This window comes from Lissotriton vulgaris, chromosome 8, assembly GCF_964263255.1.
Source record: "Lissotriton vulgaris chromosome 8, aLisVul1.2, whole genome shotgun sequence".
NCBI lineage: Eukaryota > Metazoa > Chordata > Amphibia > Caudata > Salamandridae > Lissotriton > Lissotriton vulgaris.
In genome coordinates, this window is record NC_141696.1 from 745,665,276 (window position 1) to 745,687,488 (window position 22,213).

Sequence of the window (22,213 nt, forward strand, 5' to 3'; positions counted from 1 at the left end):
CTGATCAGCCTTCCTTGTTCAAGTGCCCGGTTGTTAATAGGTTCTTGAAGGGCTTCACTCATATGTTTCCCCCTGTTCCTTTCGTGATGCCTCAGTGGGACTTGAACCTTGTACTTACTTTTCTGATGTGCGCTCCCTTCGAGCCACTTCATAACTGTCCTGTCCGTCTTCTTACCCTTAAGACTGCTTCCCTGGTTGCCATCACCTCTGCCAGGAGAGTGAGTGAGCTCCAGACTCTTTCATCCAAGCCTCCATTCCTTTCTGTCCATCCGGACAAGGTTGTGTTACGGACAAGACCCTCTTTCATGCCCAAGGTAGTCACGGCCTTCCACATCGGGCAGTCCATCACCTTGCCCACCTTCTTTCCGCCTCCATCCCTCTAAAGAGGAAGAGCGGCTCCACCGTCTGGACCCAAAAGATGCGCTCTCTTTCTATTTGGATCGCACACGCCAGTTCCCGGTGGATGTCCAACTCTTTGTTGGTTACGTGGGCACTAAGAAGGGGCGGGCGGTGCACAAACTGACCATCTCTCGGTGGGTCGTCTTGTGTATCAAGCCATGCTACTCCTTGGCAAAGAAGGAGCCTCCTGTTGGGCTGAGAGCCCATTCCACTCGGGTCACGGCTGCTACAACTGCCCTGGGCCGGGGAGTCCCCTTGCAGGACATCTGTCAGGCAGCTACGTGGGCCTCGCTGCACACGTTTGCAAGACACTACTGCCTGGACAGCAAAGTCCGGAGGGATGGCTTCTTTGGCCGTTCCGTCCTCCAGGACTTTCTGGTGTGATTATTGGTTCGCAGACCCACCACCGGGGTTGGTATTGCTGGGGTATCCATTCTAAGGTAAGGAATGTAATACTAACCTGTTTCTTTGAGATGCACAAGTTCGGTAACAATATATCTGTAAGAAACAGTAATTAGTATTAGATTCCTTACCGCCCCACCCATCCTCCCCGTTCTGCAAACCGATATCTAGGGTTAAGGTCATCCCTTTCAGGGCCCTAGTATCATGGCACCAGTGTTGGTTTTTATCATGGCTCTGCGTTTCTGGCGCGGAAAAGCTGTGTATAAGAACTGACGTCAGCGCGCGAGGGCGGCGTCTAAGTACTCCGGCGACGTCATCCCGGCGCCAACAACGCCGACGACGGAGGGGGAGCCGCAGACGACGCCTACCGACGCACAGGGGTACTGCTACACAAAAGTTTCCGGATTCAGTCGAACGCCTGGGGATATTCTAAGGTAAGGATCTAATACTAACTACTGTTTCTTGCAGATATATCGTTACTGAAGGTAAGTAACTTGTGATTTAACATACCTTTGAATTTGTGCTACCCTTCATTGACACTTGGAGAGGTCTCTCAGATTAGAGACATCATCATCACAGTTCCCATATATGCAGCTAATGCAGAGGCCAGCCATTCGGCAAGCCTCTGTGCCTAGATTACTAGCTTAGGAGAGCTCTTTTGCGAGGAAGATGGGAAAAATCTCATATTTAGTAACATCCAAGTTTAGCCTTCCTCTTGAGGAAACAGAGGCCTTATCCCCTGGCAGAAGAAAAAGTGCATCCTCTGGAAATACCACAAGAATCAATACTACCAGCGATGGTCCCTCCTCCACTATCTTCAAGAACAATTCAGAACCTGCTACCAGGGAATGTTTTTGGGGAAGATCGAGATCTACACACCATGTTGACCCAGTGCTGCATGCCAGGTCGTACAGATGTGAAAAAAAGTAGAACGACCCCAAACACCAACAGGTCAGGGTTCCACTTCACAATAAAATTACAAACTTCCCCTTAGGATAAAAATACACAAATCACAGAAAAAAATACAATAATGAAACATTAATAAGCACAATATCATTAGGGAGAACAATTAAGACATAATAGTTAGTCTTCACAAACCGGCATACCTGCCTATTTTATCAACAGGGGTCTATGAAAACCTTCATGGACCCCTATTGATACAATAAACTTATGTGCTAGTTTATGAGGACAAATTATTATGCCTTATTTGTTCTCCCCCAATACTATTGAGTTTCTTATTGCTTTATTTTTGTATTATTTATCTTTTTTGATGTATATTATTTTCATATAAGAGGATTAAGGCTAATATATTTTTCCAAACGTCTGTGGAATTTGTATGTGGTGCATTCTTTTTGAGTGCGGGGTGCATGTGTAGCGAAGTCTGAGTGATTTATGCTGAGGGGACTTCTGTAATCAGGTTGTACAGATACCAGCACCCAATTTAGTAGAACATTGATTTAGGATGGGGACTGTATTTTCCTTCTATACCATCCGCATATTACATGCACTCCATTGTTTATCCAGTGGACAACATGGCATTCACATAAAGCACTAATGTGGTGACTATGGAACCACCACCCAGGGACTTGGGTTCCTCTGGTTTTGGACATGCACCAGGTTCACCCTGATTAAGATAACCACACCATCCGGTAATAGTTTCAGATGGCAGTGCTACATGTATTATAGAGTCGAGTAACAAAGTTGGTGGAGTATTGTGTTTGCCATGGTGGTGAGGTTATCTGGCATGCATAGCTGCTTGCAAAGAGACTTCTGGAATTAAAGAAGGGGTGTCAGATACCACCATTAGTAGGAGCAATCTGGAGCTTTCAAAATAAGTTTACCTTCTGCTGACTTAGTTTTGGTATCATCTTGAGTACAAGAATTATTGGTGGAAAGGACTATCGATTTTGCCCTGACCAGTATTTATAGAGTGTAACAATGAACAAAAAATACCTTATTGACTATACAGCAGAATATATTTTACACCACATGTTCCTCAATGTACTCTCCTTTATTGTTTTTATGTGAATTTCAAACATTGGCGTTCTGAAAAATTTGCATCTGTAAGCCCACCCTTCAGAAGTTCCAGTCACATCACCTCTATATTTATTCCATGGAGTCTAAGTCGCCATCTCTATTTTTTCGCAGTCTCAGATCTAGTCCAGAAGCAATGAAACATGTCAGCATTAATTAAAAGGAGGGCCAGACATAAACAGCACACACATGGTGCGTCCAGCGGAAGAGTATTTTAGAGAAATACAAGATTAATATAAAGCAGTGGTGCCCTTAATTGCACTGAAATCTTAAAGGCTTAACTTTTCTTTAATCAAATAGGACATAGGCTCCAAAATAATATTGTCTATCTGTAGTAACATTGAGTCCCACTTGAGACAGAAGAAAGAATGTCAGAGCCAGCTCTGACGTTTTACTATGTTATCAGCCATATGGGTCCCCTAATCTCACTGTTAAGTCTGTGATTATGGATTGAGTTGAGAGAGGCAATTTAAAGGACACTCCTGCCAGCATATTGTTTCTCTAGCACCACCAGGCAAATAATTGCTTAACTAATCTATTTGATTTGTCACCCCAGTCCTAATTCTCTAGGCGCCAAGAAATCCTGTACTGTCTCATGTGAAGATTGATTTTGCCACAATGTGGATGCACAAAACCATGTAACACTTTAGTGAGGACAATTACCTGGTTGCCGTGAGCCTGTTTAGATTTTGGTACGGTCCAAGAAGATTTTCACCCTCAACTAGAGCAAAGGCAACTTCTATAATATTTCAGAAATCCTGCTCTCTTATTAAAAACATGCAAGCCACTCTTATGGCCACTTCATATTATGTGCATAAATGGAAGCTTGGAGATTTTTCAGGAATGTGGCATGAAGTCATCCACTTATAGTGAATCTGGTGCTCTTATTCCTATATTCTGCCTATAAGTCCCAGGCACTGGCTACTTTACGTGGCTCTCCTGCTGAATTAGGGTCATAGCTTGATAGCAAATTAAATTAAAAAAACAGAAGTATGAGGAGCAAGCAGATAGGGTGAAAGAAAATTGTACGTAAGTGGGACATGCCATTCATCTTTTTGCCTCATGTTTTTTAAGCTGCTAGTACACCATTTGGTCATTTTAAAGTTTGTACTTGATTATGGCAGAGCAGATTTAAGAGATTATATAGATGAGTATCTAGCTCAGCATTGCCCCTTTTATTTTATGTTGCTTTATATTTAGTTATCAGACTTTTATAATGCTCCTATGCTGTTTCAAAGTGACTTGGGTGAAATGAAGGATAAAAGAAGCTACATAAAGAAAGAGTGGCTGAATGGGTGGGTCTAGTCTTTTTTCTGAAGTTTAGGAGGTTGTGTTTATTTTGCAATGTGGCAGGACAGTTTTGTATGTGATCGTGTTTTTTATACTTATTTATTTACAATAAAATAAAAAGATGAAAAAGAAGGCTGGTTGGGAATAGATGTACGATCATTTTGATGTGATGCTACATTTTGACTTCCTTACCAGTGATTGAATGCTTCTTTTATGCACTGCATACATCATTTTTTGCTTTTGTTTTCTGCTTTTTATCATGTGTTCACTCGAGTAAGGTCTGTCCTCTGTTTACCACAAAATTTGCCTGGTACTGAAAAAATGTTGGCAACCTGCCATATGCATCCAGATTCAAGTTTTGGTTGGCTTTAATGTGCCTTGCTTTTCTACAGGAGCTTTTGCGTCTGTTTGGCGTTCCGTACATAGTGGCTCCGACTGAAGCTGAAGCCCAGTGTGCTATCTTGGACCTCACTGATCAGACATCTGGGACGATCACTGATGACAGCGATATTTGGTTGTTTGGGGCACGGCATGTGTACAAAAACTTCTTTAGCCATAACAAATACGTGGAATACTACCAGTATGTTGACATTCATAACCAACTTGGTAAGACATTGTGTGTGCAGTCAAAGGCAATAATGGAAACTAGAAGTGCTTTGTTTGGAACATGTTGCAGCTTGTCACTTTAGCTGGGACTGAGAGGTTCAATTTCACCTTCTGGGCATTCATTGGGAGCTGTCTTCCAGAACACTTTGTAATCATTTAATGGAACATGGTCTATCGTATCAAGAACGTGGACTGATAGTCTGGTCAAAGGGACGTAATATAAGTCAAATTGTTAAATGCTTCCTCAAAGTACATAGTCAGAGGCTCATCACAGCAGTCGGTAAGAATCCTCTTTTTTGACTTCACGTTTATCTAATTGTTTAGTTATTTTTTTCCAAACTTTGAATTAAAAAAAGATATTAACGATCTGTGTGCTTTCAGCACACGATTCGCTCAAATGACAGTGTTATATTTACTCTCCTGTGAGATGCTGGAACTTTGCAAATCCAGAATCGGGTAAAGGGGTGTGACAGTTAAAGTTTAATATAAATACTTCATTAGTAAATATGTTTTTTGGAAACAACACTAACAACCGCTGCAGGTAACTCTCTTACAAATAGAGGAATTGGAGAAGCAACTTCTTTCAGACCAGTTTAAATCCCTTCCAGTGCTGGCTACCCAGTCTGTAATTTTTGGGGGATCAAATGGAACCGTGCATGGTGTAATTGGAATTAGGTGGTGAAAAGAGGAATTCCTTTTCAACCTCCAGAGGCTCTGAGCCAGCTCAAACTGTGTCCTTTTCTCTGGTAACTGATTCTATGCCCAGACCAAACCTGGCAACAGACATGACTGGGAGTCACACATGCAGTGGCTCTGAGGGGTGGAGTTTCTCCATAAATAGAGAGACGTTTCCAAGAGACTGATAGTGTCCTGACGTCCATTTCCTTCATTTTTAGAGCCCTGCTTCTATCACCAGGCAATTAAAATACACTAACTCAGATTTTGAAGTTGATGCCAACTTGCTATGCTTAACCAAAGGAGATGATGAACGGAGTGTTTGAACAATGCAAGCACTCACTCCCAGTCAACTGATCTGGGTTTAATCCATCATCTTTCTTTAGCTCACTCCGCCACCCCAGTTCAGACCCATCTATATGCAAATCAGTCTGACCCTGTGCCTCATGGGAACAGTCCAGCCCGAACTTCCAAGCAAAACTTGCTATGCTTCGTCATCAACGTCATAATCCACAATAGGGGATGTCACGCACAAGCCCAAAGATCCCCGCTCGGTCCAAAGTAAAGTACACTGCATGACTAAAGCACTCAGAGCTGGCATTGACACTGAGGAGCAATCAAGAGTTCATGAGGAAGAAGGAGGCTCGCCAGTCAGAACACTCAGCTCCTGAAAGAAAAGTTTTGCGGTCGACAACTAGCAGAGAGTGCTCATGGTCGAAAAGTTAAAGAAAACCCTCATGTCCAAGTGGAGGCTCTACTCTTAAGAGTATATGGAATCCCTGGACAGCCTTCTCAAGGGAAATTATCAGCAACACCTATTTAAAGACTGCCTTGGACACAGCAGACAAATCTGCACGAGGACCACCCGCAAGAGGCCTGCCTGGCTATGAGTGTAGGCTTTCAAACAATAGGTTCATACAGCAGTGTTGAGCATTCCAATCAAAGGGGAAAGTCGGTTTGGCCCATAAGTGGACGAGTCACTGCATAGGATGAAAAAGGACTCCGAAAAAGCAAAGTCCATGAGGGCACTGTAGTTCAAAGTTGGGGCACCCCAAGTAAGAGAATGTCCTGTATAAGAGGGTCACAGACCGTGACTCCTAATGTATACTTTGCAGGACAGCATCGAGGTCACAGCACCACAGCAAAGTATCAATACAACGGTTGAAAAAGGCAGCCCTTAAATGGAAGGGTGCACCACAGGTGACTCAGGAGAGGGTGGTCCCCTTGCATCCAACACCATCAAGGGGCAGAATTGGAGGGAATGGCCCAACGTTCCTCTGACAAATTGATACTCCACATCATCCAACACGGATATTGCATAGAACTCCTAAAACCACTGCCCACCATCAAGTCAAATACAAGACCCCACAGCAAAGGGGATCTAAGACACCTGAGTAAGGAAGAAGCAGGTTTGTTACAGAAAAGAGCCATAGACAAAGTTCCAGTAAAACAAATGGGACAAGGAGTATACTCGGTCAGCTTTCTGGTACCAATACCAAGACCAGACAAGTCATTGCAACCCATGTTGGACCTCAGGGTCCTTAATAGATGTATCAAAACGCGAATTTTCCAAATGACACCCCTATGGGAGGTTATCCCACACCTGCGAAAAGAGGATTACAATACAATAGACTTCTAAGATGCATACTTACATGTTCCAGTGAACAATAGGCACAGAAAGTACCCGAGATTAGTTGTGGACAATGTACACTACCAGTTCACAACATTACCTTTCTGGATGTTGCCCGCACCCATAGTGTTCAAGAATGTTCAGCCGCAGTGGCAGTGCATCTGAGATGGAAAGGAACCCATGGCTACCTCTACCAGAACGACTAGCTGGTAAAAGCAAAGTTGTCTCAACAATGCAAAGACAGCACAAAAAAGTAATAGAAACACTATACAATTAAGGTTTTTTCATCTGCAGAAAAATCCTCCTTTATACCAGAAAGAGAAAAGACCTTCCTAGGAGGCAGACTAAACTGATGAAAAGGAAAGGCCTTCCCTGTTGCAAAAAGAATCCAAGCAATAATAGAACAAATGTACCTCTTCCATAAGGGGCAAGCTGACCGCGAGGACAGTGGGGAAGCTAGTGGGCATGATGGCATAATGTATACCACTTACACCAAACACCACACTCCACATGAGACCCATGAGGCAAGTGATTGATTGATTTGATTGATCTAGAAGTGGCTACAGAGACACTGGTCACAGGTAACAGGGATTTGGTAGGATCTAGTATTTGCAAAAGACAAGGTGCTCGATGGTAATGCAATGGTAAAAGGTATGAAACATCACTGTAGGCAGAATCTTCAAACAACCATAATGACAGACTCATGCGACACAGGGTGGGAAGCACAAATGAACAAGCTGAACATCAGGGGCCGCTGCAGCCCAGAGGACGTGTTAAAGACTTCTTAGCCCTCAATGCGTTCCAGTCACAACTCAAAGAAAGGTAGTACAGATCCAAACGGACAGCACTACAAACATGTTTTACTTCAACAAATAGGGAGGGACAAAATCCAATGCTCTATCCACCCTAGCACAGGACATATGGACATGGGCAATACAGAACGACATAACGATAGTGGCACCTGCCAGGGATAGGAAAAACAGAGGCAGACCGGCTAAGCAGACAGAAAGACACCTTATACAAATGTGAGTAAAAGCCACAGCCACCTAGACTTATTTGCAACCCAAGAGAACACAAAATGCCGAACCTTTGCGACCAGATACCCAAGCCACCAGACATGACAAGCATGGTTCTCAGACCAAATGCAACTATTACAGGTCAATGTAATTTCACTACCATTGCATCAAGACATACTAACCATGCAAAAAGGCCAGGAGTTTCACCCAGAGCCAAAAACTCTCAGTGGCATAGTTCCTGAGGACTTAGAATTCAGATATTTGAAGCTCTAACGAAGGACATTTGGAAGTCCTAAAAGAAGCAGGGAGACCAACAAGAAGTAAATGTTTCTCCTAAAAATGGAACCATTTTCAAAAGTGGTGCTCTGAAGAAATAGACTCCAGCACCTGAACAGATAATGCCACAGCCCTAAGATAGCTAACATACCTACTAGACAAGGAACTCGCATACACCACACTAACGGTACACCTAGCAGCCATTGTGGCATACACAAGAGGTGTTCTAGGAAAATAACAATTCCAAACACCTTTTGTCAAGAGCTTTCTAGAGGAAGCAAAATGACTGCCACCACTCAGAGCAGTAGCCACACTGACGTGGAACCCAAATCCAGTGCTTACACAGCATATGAAGCCATCCTTTGAACTCATGCACAGGCCAGATCTACAGAAACTCTGCCTTTCTGGTAGCCTTTACATGTATGCTCAGAGAACCAACTCCAGGCACTTGCAATACAGGAACCATACCTTTAAATTCACTGGGACAGGGTAGCAATGAGAACTAACCCTAATTTCCTACATAAAAGTGGTTTCATGCTTCCACTTCGCTCAGAAAATACAGCTACCAGCCTTCTTCCATCAACCAAACTCACTTGCAGGATACGTCTTCCACTCCCTGGTCTTCAGAAGTGTGGTAAAGCACTACGCACACGAAGCCAAAGCAATCAGGAATACCAATCAATTGTTTACCTCCCTTGCCCCAACATTGAAAGAGACACCAGTTTCAAAAGGGACTATTGTAAAGTGTATAGTCCAAACAGTATAAAGATGCCATGCAGCAGCAGTAGTGACATTGGAGGAAAGATCAAGAGCATGGTCCACGAGGGGAAATTCTCACCTTCATAGCCAATGCCTCAATAAACATCTGCATGGCAGCCACATGGTCCTCCACACACACATTCTACTCTGTGTGCATCCTAGCTAGCAAAGAGTCACAGGTAGAACAAAAAGTACTTAAATACCTGTTTGTAAATACAAACTCGTTCTCCACCCAACCTACCTCAGGACACAGGGAACATCGCTACATAATCTATGCACAGCATCTGAATCAAGAAAGATTCATATTGCAAAAATAAATGGTTACTTACCTGTAGGAGTAGCTTCGCAGATTGAAGAATTCCTGTATTCATTTGCAACCCTCCTACTTCTGCCAGAAAAAGAGTAAAAAAAAATTAAAACGGATGGGAAGAAATATAAATCAAACATGAAGAAAGCCACTTAATTGAGAGAGAAAAAGAATCTGAAGATGGCGACCAAGCACTGAGACTATTGGGGTGTATATCTGACGTCACTGAAGAAGGGTCATTATGTCAAATGGTCAACGGCATTGTCTGAGTTTTATTTTAAGAAACAGACAATTCCAGAGCCGGCCACAAGATACAGAATAATGCACAGCATGTGAATCCAGAAAGTCTTTAAGCTTAAAAACTACTCTGCCAGGTAAGTAAATTTTCTTTGTAATGAAGCTCTAAATTATGGCTTTTTGGGGGTATGAGTGAAAGCAAACATTTGTAGTGCACAGCAACCTCCAAACATATCTCCGCACTTTGATTCAGGTGTCGATCAGATGAAAATCATAGCTAATGCAGGGAAAAGATAAGTGTTAGCCCTTACATTTTCTGAAGAACAAATTATGTTTGGTGCTAGCTTGATGAGTTGGCATTGTCTTACAGAATCTGGAGTTGAGGTGGAAGAGATACCTGCAACCCTGCCTGTCTTATCATGGGGGTTGGATCTTCAATAGATGGCTCTGTGAGGAACAAATCTATGTAGGGACCATCTTACGGTGCTTGTTTTGAAAGCATGCACTGTTAACTGAATACTTTGGTCTTAATGTTACCTTGACAGTTGTGACTAGAGTGGTAATAAGATTATGATCAGGGGAAAACATTTAAGATGAATTCCCCCCACCCAACATAGGCCTGTTTAATGGTTCATGCTCTGTCAATATTTCACCCGCTCCCAACAAAGATGACATTGATAAAGCTATTTAGTTACCCACATTTGAAGTTGAGAATGCTTCAGAGGCAGGGAATAACCTTGTTAGGAACTTAAACACATTTCTTCAAATTATAACAATGTATTGAGCCACATCTTCTTTGGGCAGTTACGGAGATTAGGGGAGAGTGCATAGTACAAGTCACATTTCAAAGTAGCAGCAAAAAAGCTGCTAGCTTTTTCTTACCTAATCACTAACTGCAGCATGCTTCCTAGACTAGGTCCCTTGTGGCAGGACTAAGTAGTGCTTGACCTAGGTGTGTTCATCTACACTTGGAAAAGCTCTCAATGAGCAAGATGGCTTAGATTGGTGCCACTTGTTGAGTTGATGAGTAACCCTGCTCACTGATTTTTAAGACCGTCAAAGAAATCCAGATGGTCAATGCAAAAGGACGGCAAAATAAAGAACTTTTTTAGGGCTGGGCCTACGTCACCACTGCGTCAGCAGTGGGGCGGAGCTCCGAGCCGTATTGTTATGGGGGTCAGAATAGTGTAGCAAAAATGCCTCCGTGTGCGAGATTTTCAGTAGTTATTTTTGCCATCTGCATGGTAATTGGTCCTCGCGGTGCGGTGTTAGTAGTAGGCTTGACGCAATAGGCCATATATATTTGATGTTCGGCACTTCCTGCATTTTCTGTGCGGTTATGCGCACGGGAGTCCATAAATTTCAATTAGGAGCTGTCAGGGTGCCGCGGTAATGGAATCCAGATGGTCGGGGCTCGTTCACCATTCTGCAGTGAGTTTGGCCTGATGCAAGAATCCATTCCTTGTTTTTTTCAGCTCTGTGTGCGCGCATGCTGGCTCCCTGCGAAAGCTTGTGGGCCCCTGGTAATTGAAGGCAGATGCCGGCTCGCAGAGGCCTCTGACATCGCCTCTCTCAGCCTGCTCCTCACTGCAGCCCCCACCACTGGAAACGACAGGCTGGGAGCTCACAGAAGCCTCTGACATCGCCTCTCCCCGCCTGCTCGTCCTTTCGGCCCCCACCGCTGGAAACGACAGGCTGGGAGCTCACAGAAGCCTCTGACATCGCCTCTCCCAGCCTGCTCCTCACTGCAGCCCCCACCACTGGAAACAACAGGCTGGGAGCTCACAGAAGCCTCTGACATCGCCTCTCCCAGCCTGCTCGTCCTTTCTGCCCAAACCGCTGGAATTCATATTAAAAGCATGCTTTGATATACATAGATATGCTCACACATCAATGACCATTATTGTGAAGAGGCGTACTTAATAGACCCATTTCACTCCTTGATTGGAGACGACCGTATATGTGGGCCACTGGTGCCCATGGTCCTTATATAATCACGAGCAATACTGCACTGTAGATACCAAATACATCATAACAGTGTATAGGAATTGGTTTGATTTATGGTGGATGATCCGTCCAGCCAGCAGAGCCTCACTAGGTGGTGGCCATCTTGCACCTAGTGACAAGATGCCCCCAACACCCCCCCCCCTCCGTCAATGACATCCTTAATGACATCACTAATGACATATCAAGTGACATCCTTGATGATATCAATGATGGCATCATCCGGAGAATGTGAGTGCAGAGTTCAGAGTGCAGAGTTCAGAGTGCGGAGTGCAGATTGTGAGTGCAGAGTGCAGACTGAGAGTGCAGATTGAGAGTGCAGAGTGCAGATTGAGAGTGCAGAGTGCATATTGAGAGTGCAGAGTGCATATTGAGAGTGCAGAGTGCATATTGAGAGTGCAGAGTGCATATTGAGAGTGCAGAGCGCAGATTGAGAATGCAGAGTGCAGATTGAGAATGCAGAGTGCAGATACAGAGTGCAGATTGAGAGTGCAGATGCAGAGTGCAGATTCAGAGTGCAGAGTGCAGACTGAGAGTGCAGAGTGCAGACTGAGAGTGCAGATTGAGAGTGCAGAGTGCATATTGAGAGTGCAGAGTGCATATTGAGAGTGCAGAGTGCAGATTGAGAGTGCAGATTGAGAGTGCAGATTGAGAGTGCAGATTGAGAGTGCAGATTGAGAGTGCAGATTGAGAGTGCAGATTGTGAGTGCAGATTGTGAGTGCAGAGTGCAGATTGTGAGTGCAGAGTGCAGATTGTGAGTGCAGAGTGCAAATTGTGAGTGCAGAGTGCAGATTGAGTGCAGAGTGCAGATTGTGAGTGCAGATTGTGAGTGCAGAGTGCAGATTGTGAGTGCATATTGAGAGTGCAGAGTGCATATTGAGAGTGCAGAGTGCATATTGAGAGTGCAGATTGAGAGTGCAGAGTGCATATTGAGAGTGCAGAGTGCATATTGAGAGTGCAGATTGAGAGTGCAGAGTGCAGATTGAGAGTGCAGAGTGCAGATTGTGAGTGCAGATTGAGAGTGCAGAGTGCAGATTGAGAGTGCAGAGTGCAGATTGAGAGTGCAGAGTGCAGATTGAGAGTGCAGATTGAGAGTGCAGATTGTGAGTGCAGATTCAGAGTGCAGAGTGCAGATTGTGAGTGCAGATTCAGAGTGCAGAGTGCAGATTGTGAGTGCTGTTTGTGAGTTCAGAGTGCAGAGTGAGTGCAGATTCAGAGTGCAGAGTGTGAGTGAAGAGTGCATTTGTGAGTGCAGAGTGTGAGTGCAGAGTTCAGAGTGCAGAGTGTGAGTGAAGAGTGCATTTGTGAGTGCAGAGTGCAGATTCAGAGTGCAGAGTGCAGATTGTGAGTGCAGAGTGCAGATTGTGAGTGCAGAGTGCAGATTGAGAGTGCAGATTGAGAGTGCAGAGTGCAGATTGAGAGTGCAGAGTGCAGATTGAGAGTGCAGAGTGCATATTGAGAGTGCAGAGTGCAGATTGAGAGTGCAGATTGAGAGTGCAGAGTGCATATTGAGAGTGCAGAGTGCATATTGAGGGTGCAGATTGTGAGTGCAGAGTGCAGATTGAGAGTGCAGAGTGCAGATTGAGAGTGCAGATTGAGAGTGCAGAGTGCAGATTGAGAGTGCAGAGTGCAGATTGAGAGTGCAGAGTGCAGATTGAGAGTGCAGAGTGCAGATTGAGAGTGCAGAGTGCAGATTGAGAGTGCAGAGTGCATATTGAGAGTGCAGAGTGCATATTGAGGGTGCAGATTGTGAGTGCAGAGTGCAGATTAAGAGTGCAGAGTGCAGATTGAGAGTGCAGAGTGCAGATTGAGAGTGCAGAGTGCAGATTGAGAGTGCAGAGTGCAGATTGAGAGTGCAGAGTGCAGATTGAGAGTGCAGATTGTGAGTGCAGAGTGCAGATTGTGAGTGCAGATTCAGAGTGCAGAGTGCAGATTGTGAGTGCAGATTCAGAGTGCAGAGTGCAGATTGTGAGTGCAGAGTGCAGATTGTGAGTGCAGAGTGCATATTAAGAGTGCAGAGCGCAGATTGAGAATGCAGAGTGCAGATTCAGAGTGCAGAGTGCAGATTGTGAGTGCTGTTTGTGAGTTCAGAGTGCAGAGTGAGTGCAGATTCAGAGTGCAGAGTGTGAGTGAAGAGTGCATTTGTGAGTGCAGAGTGCAGATTCAGAGTGCAGATTGTGAGTGCAGAGTTCAGAGTGCAGGGTGCAGGTTCAGAGTGCAGATTCAGAGTGACTGAGTGCAGAGTGAGTGTAAAGTGACAGTGAGTGCAGAGTGACTGCAGAGACAGTGTGTAAGGGTGCAGGGTGCACATTGTGTTAGTGTGCAGAATGAGTGTCCAGGATAAACAGTGTGTGACTATGCAGGGTGACATTGGGAGTGTGCGGGTGAGCAGTGAGTGAATGTGTAGGGGCAGTGTGTGAGTGTGCAGAAAACACCACATACACCACACACACACACACACACACCACACACACATACACCACACACACATAACACACACACACATAACACACACACATAACACACACACAAACCACACACCTCACTCTCTCAACACCACACACTCGTCACCACTCACCCCCACAGACTCACCACCACACACTCACCACTACTCAGAAAACAACACACACAACACACGCCCAGCCGTCAATGAATGCTTTCACCAGGCACAAACACCAACAACCATCAATGTACGCTTTCACCAAAAACAAACACGACCATGCATCAGTGCCGCTAAACACTCACGCACACAACAAACAATGTCAGTGCAACTTTCACTAAACACACACACACCAACAGCTGACAGTGCACCAGCCACTCTTTCAATTGGCACAATCATCAACAGCTGTCAGTGCACACTTTCACCAACCACACGCATTACCATCCAGCTCTGTACGCCTGACAGCCACACTCACTAACAGCTCTTACTGCACGCTACCACCAGTCATACACACCTCAAGCCACCACTACACGCTTCCACCAAACACACACACACAACAGCCATCACTGCACAATTCCTACAGGCACACACATCCACCACACACCAATTGATAACGTATCCACCAATTAATATTGTACCTATCGCACTATGCTGCACTTTACCTTTTAAAGGTATTGCGTTAAAGTGCAGCATGCCACCATTGATAACATTCCAATCCAACACACATATCTCCAACACACACCACATGTTTCCACTCCAAAACACATGCCTAAAACACATTGCCATTTACAATCCATTATCTCTAACTCAAACAAACCCGAGCCCTAATGCATTCCTAATGCTTGTTTAAACTTGAGCCCTAAAGCTTAGATGTGGCAAAGGAGTTGGAAAGCATGTGGCGTGAAATGTAGGACTACCTTACTTGCTCTTACACCGTGAAATGTATGGGAGCTATCTACCTGGTGACCAGAGGCAGGGGACGAGTTTTCAGGGCGCAAACAAGGGCTTGGCCTATGCTGGGTTAGTGGGTTTCGCTTCATAAATATTTGCTACTATAATGATAAAGAAGTAGGAACAAAGTCTTAGGAAAGAGCCTTCGAGAAATCTTCAAAGACATGGTACAGGAAGATTGCAGGATATTATTGCAAAGCCCTTTGAGCTGAAATTATATTTCCAGTTCAGGGTTGGCACACTGCCTTTAAAAGCTTTTTCTAGCTAATGGTTCACATTCTGTGATGATTTGTGTCCGGTGTGCCAGAACAGTAGGAAAACATTGGCCCATGCACTGTTTGAATGTAATGGTTATAAAGCCCTGCAGCGCTTCTGGCTGTCTACAATATGTAAGCTTTTGGGAACAAGAAGGGCACTAGAGGCAGAAAGAATTCTCAGAAGTGGCACAACCGAAGTGATAGTTGTAGCCATGGCACAATTCCTGGGGTGGGTGTGGGCAATAAGAGCTAGGTCCCTCAAAGAGATAACTGCCCACTAAACAAATATGCTTCGCTGTGATGTACGTTTGTGTAATCAATGGCTTTTTAAATAAGATAGTTTGTACAAAAAGTAATTATATGAAGTGTTTTAGCTAATTAGCTTTTGATATAACTTTTTTAAACTGTATATATTGTTTTTATGATATCTATATACATCCATTCTAGAGCGTGTGTATTGACTCTGCAATGACTTTTCATGAATTACTTGTAGAAGTCATGTGTATTTGTTTTATATGTAATGTTTTGTGCTTTTATGACCTAATAAGTCGAATAAAGTTTTTTGGATGGTGATGGCAGGCACTAGGCAACCAAATTATAATCCAGAATTGATGGGGGGGTCCTCTTGGAAATTGGATGCTGGTATGTTGGGGTATGTGAGGATGCAATGCTGCTGTGTAAAGCCCCTGGAGCTATGTGATGGTCTGTTATGAGGCAGATGGTTTTTTTGTTGGGATCTATTAGGGTCCCTTAGGTAAATAATTCTCTCTCTCCCTCTCCCTCCCTCTCTCTCTCTCCCCCTCTTTCTCCCCCTCTCTCCCTCTCAGGGTTGGACAGAAACAAGTTAATTAACCTGGCCTATTTGTTGGGCAGTGACTACACCGATGGGATACCAACTGTAGGCTGTGTCACTGCTATGGAAATTCTGAATGAATTCCCTGGTCACGGATTGCAGCCTCTAATTCGATTCAGGTAATCCTTTTGTAATTTTGTTTATTAACGAATTGTTTCGATTTAAAATAATACAACTCTTTAAATGTGATTAAAAAATGTTCCAAACCATAAACTCATCTAATTTTAAGGCAACTAGGCGGCATAATTTACAAATACCTTTATTACTTTCATCATAGTACCACTAAAGAATTATTTTGACATCATTGCAACATAGTATTTCGAACAATACCATCCCATAGTCTTCCATTTTATTGCTGCTTATGGCACTGAACAACCACATAAGTCTCAGCTCTCCTATATGTGTACCCACTCTTCTCCAGTATTGGGGTGTCTTTTATAGATTCACATGCCTGAATCATTCCCCGTCGTCGGAGTGGGAGTACCACGGTACATAAAAAAGCAATAATATGCAAATAATTACCCAAAAACCAGGAAGCAAAGTAGCCCTAAGCTACAAGAGTAAAAACTTCCACACTCATGACTATCATAGTCATTTTGTATATTGCAAACTGCAGCCAATCAGGCGACCGCACCCACTAGAATGTTCTCCCCAGAGACTCAGGCTCTCAGATTTTCTCGCACAGGAGTGGAGCCAACATCATAGCCAAAGGAGCCTCTGAGGGGAGGTGGGTGGGTGCATGTGAATCTATGAAATACACCAATACTGGAAAACCACAGATTACAGATAAGTAACTATTGTTCTTCTCCAGTATTGGGGTGTCTTTTATAGATTCACATGCCTGAATCAGAGTAGATAGCAGTACAAACCATCATCCTCGTTAGACGCTCGTTGCATCACAGTATCAATGTACATACGCATATCAATGCATCATGAACCAATTAAACGTATACAAATACAGTAGTGTTTACATATGCATACTGGGTAGGATATAAAAACAATATATGAATAAGCGTCTAAAAAGAGCATAGTGGAGGAGGGAGAACAGAGGCTCACCTTATTGAAAAAGATTGCCGAGAACTGCTCGTCCCACTGAAGTATCTGCATCACTTGCAGTGTCCAAACAGTAGTGTTTGGTAAAAGGGTGTCTGCTGGACTAGGTTGTCTCTCTGCAGATTTGATGGAGGGGCACCCCAGCAAAGAGAGCGGTGGATGATTAGATCGCTCTCGTAGAATGTGCTCTCGGCGTGGTGCGTAGAGGCCTTCCCGCCTGTTGATGACCCAGACTAATCATCGAGGACATCCAACGAGCTATGGTCTGTTTGGATACAGAGTAACCCTGACATAGCCTCCCATACGCTACGAAAAGTTGATCCGATTTCCGAATTGTAGCAATTCGTTGCTGATAGAACTTGAGACATCTCCTGATGTCCAAGGAATGCAAATCTTTCTCTGCTGATGTCTGAGGATTTGGAATTTATTTTTTCAGAATTACCGGTTCATTAAGGTGAAAATCTGAATCTGTCTTTCATGTGAATCTATGAAAGACACCAATACTGGAGAACCACAGATTACAGGTAAGTAACTATTGTTCTTATTCTTGCTTTCGTCTATTCATTGTTTTCAGATTTTTCCGTTCCTTTTGGTTTCATAAAGCCTTTTATGTTTCTGTCCCACTTGAACAGGCATTTTCCTTTTGCTTCACTTTTTAGGCCGAAGCCTACCAGACAGCACAACTGTCTGGTTTGCTAGCATCATCTTGGGTGTTACAGCACACAAATGATGGACGGAATGCTGACAATGCAAACATTCTCAGCCCAGTCAAGAGATGTGGGTTAAATCCATCGTTCTTTTGCCCACTACGCCACCCCAGTTTGGACCCAGCCATATGCAAATCAGTCTTGACCCTGTGCCCCATGGGAACAGTCCAGACCGAACTGCCAGGTCAGGTCCTCCCTGGACTGGTAACAAGCATCCTGGGACCTGTTTCAGGGTATGTCACCCTTCTTCAGCCAGGCTAGCCTGAATCCAGTGGCACAGTGAGCAAGGGACTCACGTCTGGGCATACCCATCCCACTTAGGGCGAAAAGTGTTACAGCAAACAAATGATGGACAGAATGCTGTCAAAGCAAACATTCTCCCCCAGTCAAAAGATCTTGGGGACATTCAGGAAGCTTCCCCTGGAAATCAATCCGCCAATTGTTTACCTTTGGCTTTGTGGTTTGCAACTCACATTTACTGGCTTTATTTGTTTTAAGCTGTCCAGCTTGAGTTTGTCCCTTCCCTTCTGTAAACTGTTAACTGTATTCTTCCACCAGTACAGAATTTCTGTAAATGGGCCTTTAAATCTTGTTCTTATCAGGCTCTGTCTTCCAGGGTGCTTGATGTTTTCTTCTCTTTCTCTGACTTCAAAGTGAGAGGATTTATGTGACCATCATGCTGGCTACACTGGGTGTGCTGTATGATATTATTTTCTGTTCTAGCATAAAACAAAATTTGAAGGTCTGTAACTGAACTGTGCAGATATTTCAGAATATATTAGAATAAGGAATGCACAAATGAAGCACATTTTGTGGTAATTCTTTAGTGTGGTGGAAACAAATATTTTTATGCGATAAAAACAAATTAATACACCTGGTGGTGACATTTCCACACATTGTTTGTGTGCTGTATACTTTAATCTGCAAACCTGTATGTTTGTGCAAATGTAATGTTCATTTCAATTGAAGATGTGTTGTCTGTAATGAGAGTGTGCTTCCATACAATGCATACTCTAGTCTGCATCACTCCACACTTCTCCATCCCATGCCAGGCCACTCCACACTGCACTATGCTCTGCACCGCTCCAGTCTAAGCTACTTCACTCGATGTCTCTCTACCATATGGCTCTCTACTCCAACCATTATACTCTATGCCAGTGCACTTTACCCTACCCTACTATGCACAACTACACTCTTCGCCGCTGCACTCTATGCCACTACTCTCTACTCAATGCCACTGCTCCCCCCACCACTCTACTCTACACCATTGCACTTTGCGTCACTTTACTCTGCAGCACTCTACGCCTCTGCAGCACTCTATTCCTCTGCACTGTACACAATGCACTCTAAGCTACTCTACACCACTGCTCTATACGACGCTTTACACCACTCTCTGCCATTGTAACTTATGCCACTCTACTCTGCCATTCTACTCTGTGCCACTGCACGATATACCACTGCACTCTTCCTGCACCACTCTATTCTACACCACTCTACTGCACTCTGACAATGCACTCCACCCCAATCCACTGTACATCATGCTAATCTACTGTGCTGCGTCTGCACTGTGATACTGCACTCTACCCCTCACTACTCTACTCTGCACCACGCTACTGTATGCCAGTGCACTCTACCCCACTCTACTGTACATTACTGCACTCTTCGGCCCTGCACCACTGTACTCTGCAACACTCTACTCTATGCCAATGCATTCTATGCACACTCTGACACCCTACTCTACAAGACTGCACTCTCTGCCACTCTACTCTGAACCAGTGCACTCTACGCAGGTGCACTCTACTGTGCACTTCTTAACTATACAGCCCTCTGTGCCATTGCACTCTACTCCACACTACTCTTCATCACTACACTCGACACCGCTCTAATCTATTCTGCACGACTGCACTCTACACCATTGTACTCTATGCACTCTACTCTACACCTGTGCACTCTACTCTGGGTCATGCCACTCTACATCACTGCCCTCTACACCAATGGATTCTACACCACTTTACTCAAAACCAATTGACTCTTCGCCAATCTACTTTGCACACTGTCCGCTAGGCCATTTCACTCTAGTCCACTCTACTCCACTCTGTGACCCTCCACTGTACGGCACTACACTCCACAATACTCCACTCTATGACTCTACGCCACTCTGCAACACACTACTCTGCTGTGTGCCACTTTACAACGCTAGTTCACTCTACGACGGTCTACTCAGCTCCCTCTACACCACTCCATGCTACTTTACTCGACTTTATTCTACTTTTTCTTTTCCTTTCGACTTTATTCTATAACACGCTACTCCACTGCTCCACTCTGCTATTACACTCCACTCCATGCCAGTCCACTCTGACACACTATGCCAATCTACTCTACCCCACTTGACTACAACACTGCTCCACTCTATGCCATTCACCTCTCCTACACTACTCCACTCCACATTACAATTTACTCCACTCTACCTCACTCTATGTAACATCCTCCATGCCAAGCCACTCTGCTCTACAACACTTCACGACACTCTGTGCCACTCCACTCTACACTCCGTACTTTACTATATGCCCTTACACTCTACGACACTCTACTCTCTCCACAATACTCTACACCTCTCCACTCCATGCCACTCAACTCTAATCTACGCTACTCCACGCCGCTCTACTCCAGTCCCTAACACTCCACTCTACCTCACTTTGACACTCCACTCTCCTGTACCCCATTAACTTTTACTCATGCTAAACAGCAGCCATGCTGGTGTACAACATGGCTAAAACATATTGGCAAAGCCAGTACCTCTTGGATAGACGCGACCTACTGGCATAGCTAATGCTTGTACTTTCATGTCTCCTTCATGTAAAATTTATGGTTCGCTTTCATCTCGTTTCCTAATTTTACCCTTTCCAGGAGCTTCCTTTAATATTTTTGTTTGCCTTTCATTTATCACTTTCTGTGCCATTTAGACCCCTCCTCCTGCACAACTTTAATGTGTTCTTGCCTTTCATCATCTATTCCGCTGGGCCTTGTAAGTGCCCCTCACTTTTTATTTACATGCCTCCTGTTTTTTTTTCTTAACAGATTTTATTGATAGCTTTGGGGGTACATCATGGCCGATTACATACATCCGATTATAATGTGTGACAGAATGGTACCGATATATCAAAACATCAACAGAAGCATGAATAAAAACTAATAAGGCAACTCTGGCACAGGCTGTGAACCTCTCCCCCGGCAAAGAAATGCCTCCCTGTTTTTATACTCCCCTTATCCCAGTCTCCCTCTTGGCCCCACTCCCAAAGCCTCCTCAGCCTGACAAAACAGCCACTTACAGCCCATCAACTGCACACTTTGACTTCTCTGGCTTTCCCTTTATGGCCTGGTCATGGTCATTATTCCCTCAGCCTTCACCATAGTGTTATATCTTGATGTGTCTCAGAATGCCATCTTGCAGGAGCCTTTCCCATCCATACAAATGCCCTTTTTAATGTATACTTTCAACTGCCTAACGCGGTTTCCTTAAGTGGGCTCACAGCTTCTGGTCAACAGAGCGGCAGCTTAATGCCATGACGCATAGTGTTTGTCCATTTAACGTTGGGCTAATGTAGAACTGCTTAATGCTTACTTTCAGCCTTGTTGATTGACACCTATAGAGGCAAATGATTTCCCTATTAATCAGTTGCTCTTTTACTTGCCTTGATCGGGAAGTGGTTGAGGACCGATTGTCAGCCATATTGTTTATATATCTGTTTATTATATTCATATATTCGTGAATTTCCCCCATTTGACCTGGTTTTAAAGATGTTTCTATATTGATATTGACTGGTCCCACTGTTAACACCCCACGTTGACCTCTACAAACAATGTTATTACATTACATCATGTTGTATTGAGCAAGCCTATTTTAGGTTTCGCCTGCAAAGCTTTTGTGCTGTGCTTGCGAAAACTCTTAAAATAAATCTTGAAAGGCGCTTAGAGCCCGCCCATTACTTACCATTGGTTGGCTCCCATGTTATTCTCTCCTGGCCCCAATCTTCCTATTTGGTTTCGGAGTCTTCGTCCATGCCGTGGAGCGTGGACCAAGTACTATTTTCTGTGACCATTGGCCTTCCACAAGCTGCAAGTATTGCCTACCAGACGGTGCAGCTGTCTGGTTTTGGTAAAGATCTCTTGAGGACATTCAAAAAGTTGCCCTAGGAATGCATTCCACTAGTTACTTACCATTGGCTTTGTGGTTTGTAACTCACATTTTCTGAATTTCTGTTTGTTGCCTTTCTTTGCTTTAGGCTGTGAAGCTCGAGATCGTCCCTCCTGTTGCC

General features: G+C 44.2%; 1 protein-coding gene across 6 annotated transcripts in view; it reads left to right on the forward strand.

The window, feature by feature from the left end:
* ERCC5 (ERCC excision repair 5, endonuclease) overlaps positions 1-22,213 on the forward strand; it is a 235,201-nt gene that overhangs the window by 137,427 nt on the left and 75,561 nt on the right. For all 6 annotated transcript variants that reach the window (XM_086934652.1, XM_086934653.1, XM_086934655.1 and 3 more), the window contains 2 exons: positions 4,518-4,731; positions 16,112-16,256. In XM_086934652.1, coding sequence (XP_086790778.1) covers positions 4,518-4,731; positions 16,112-16,256 — 359 coding nt within the window. The remainder of the gene's footprint in view (positions 1-4,517; positions 4,732-16,111; positions 16,257-22,213) is intronic.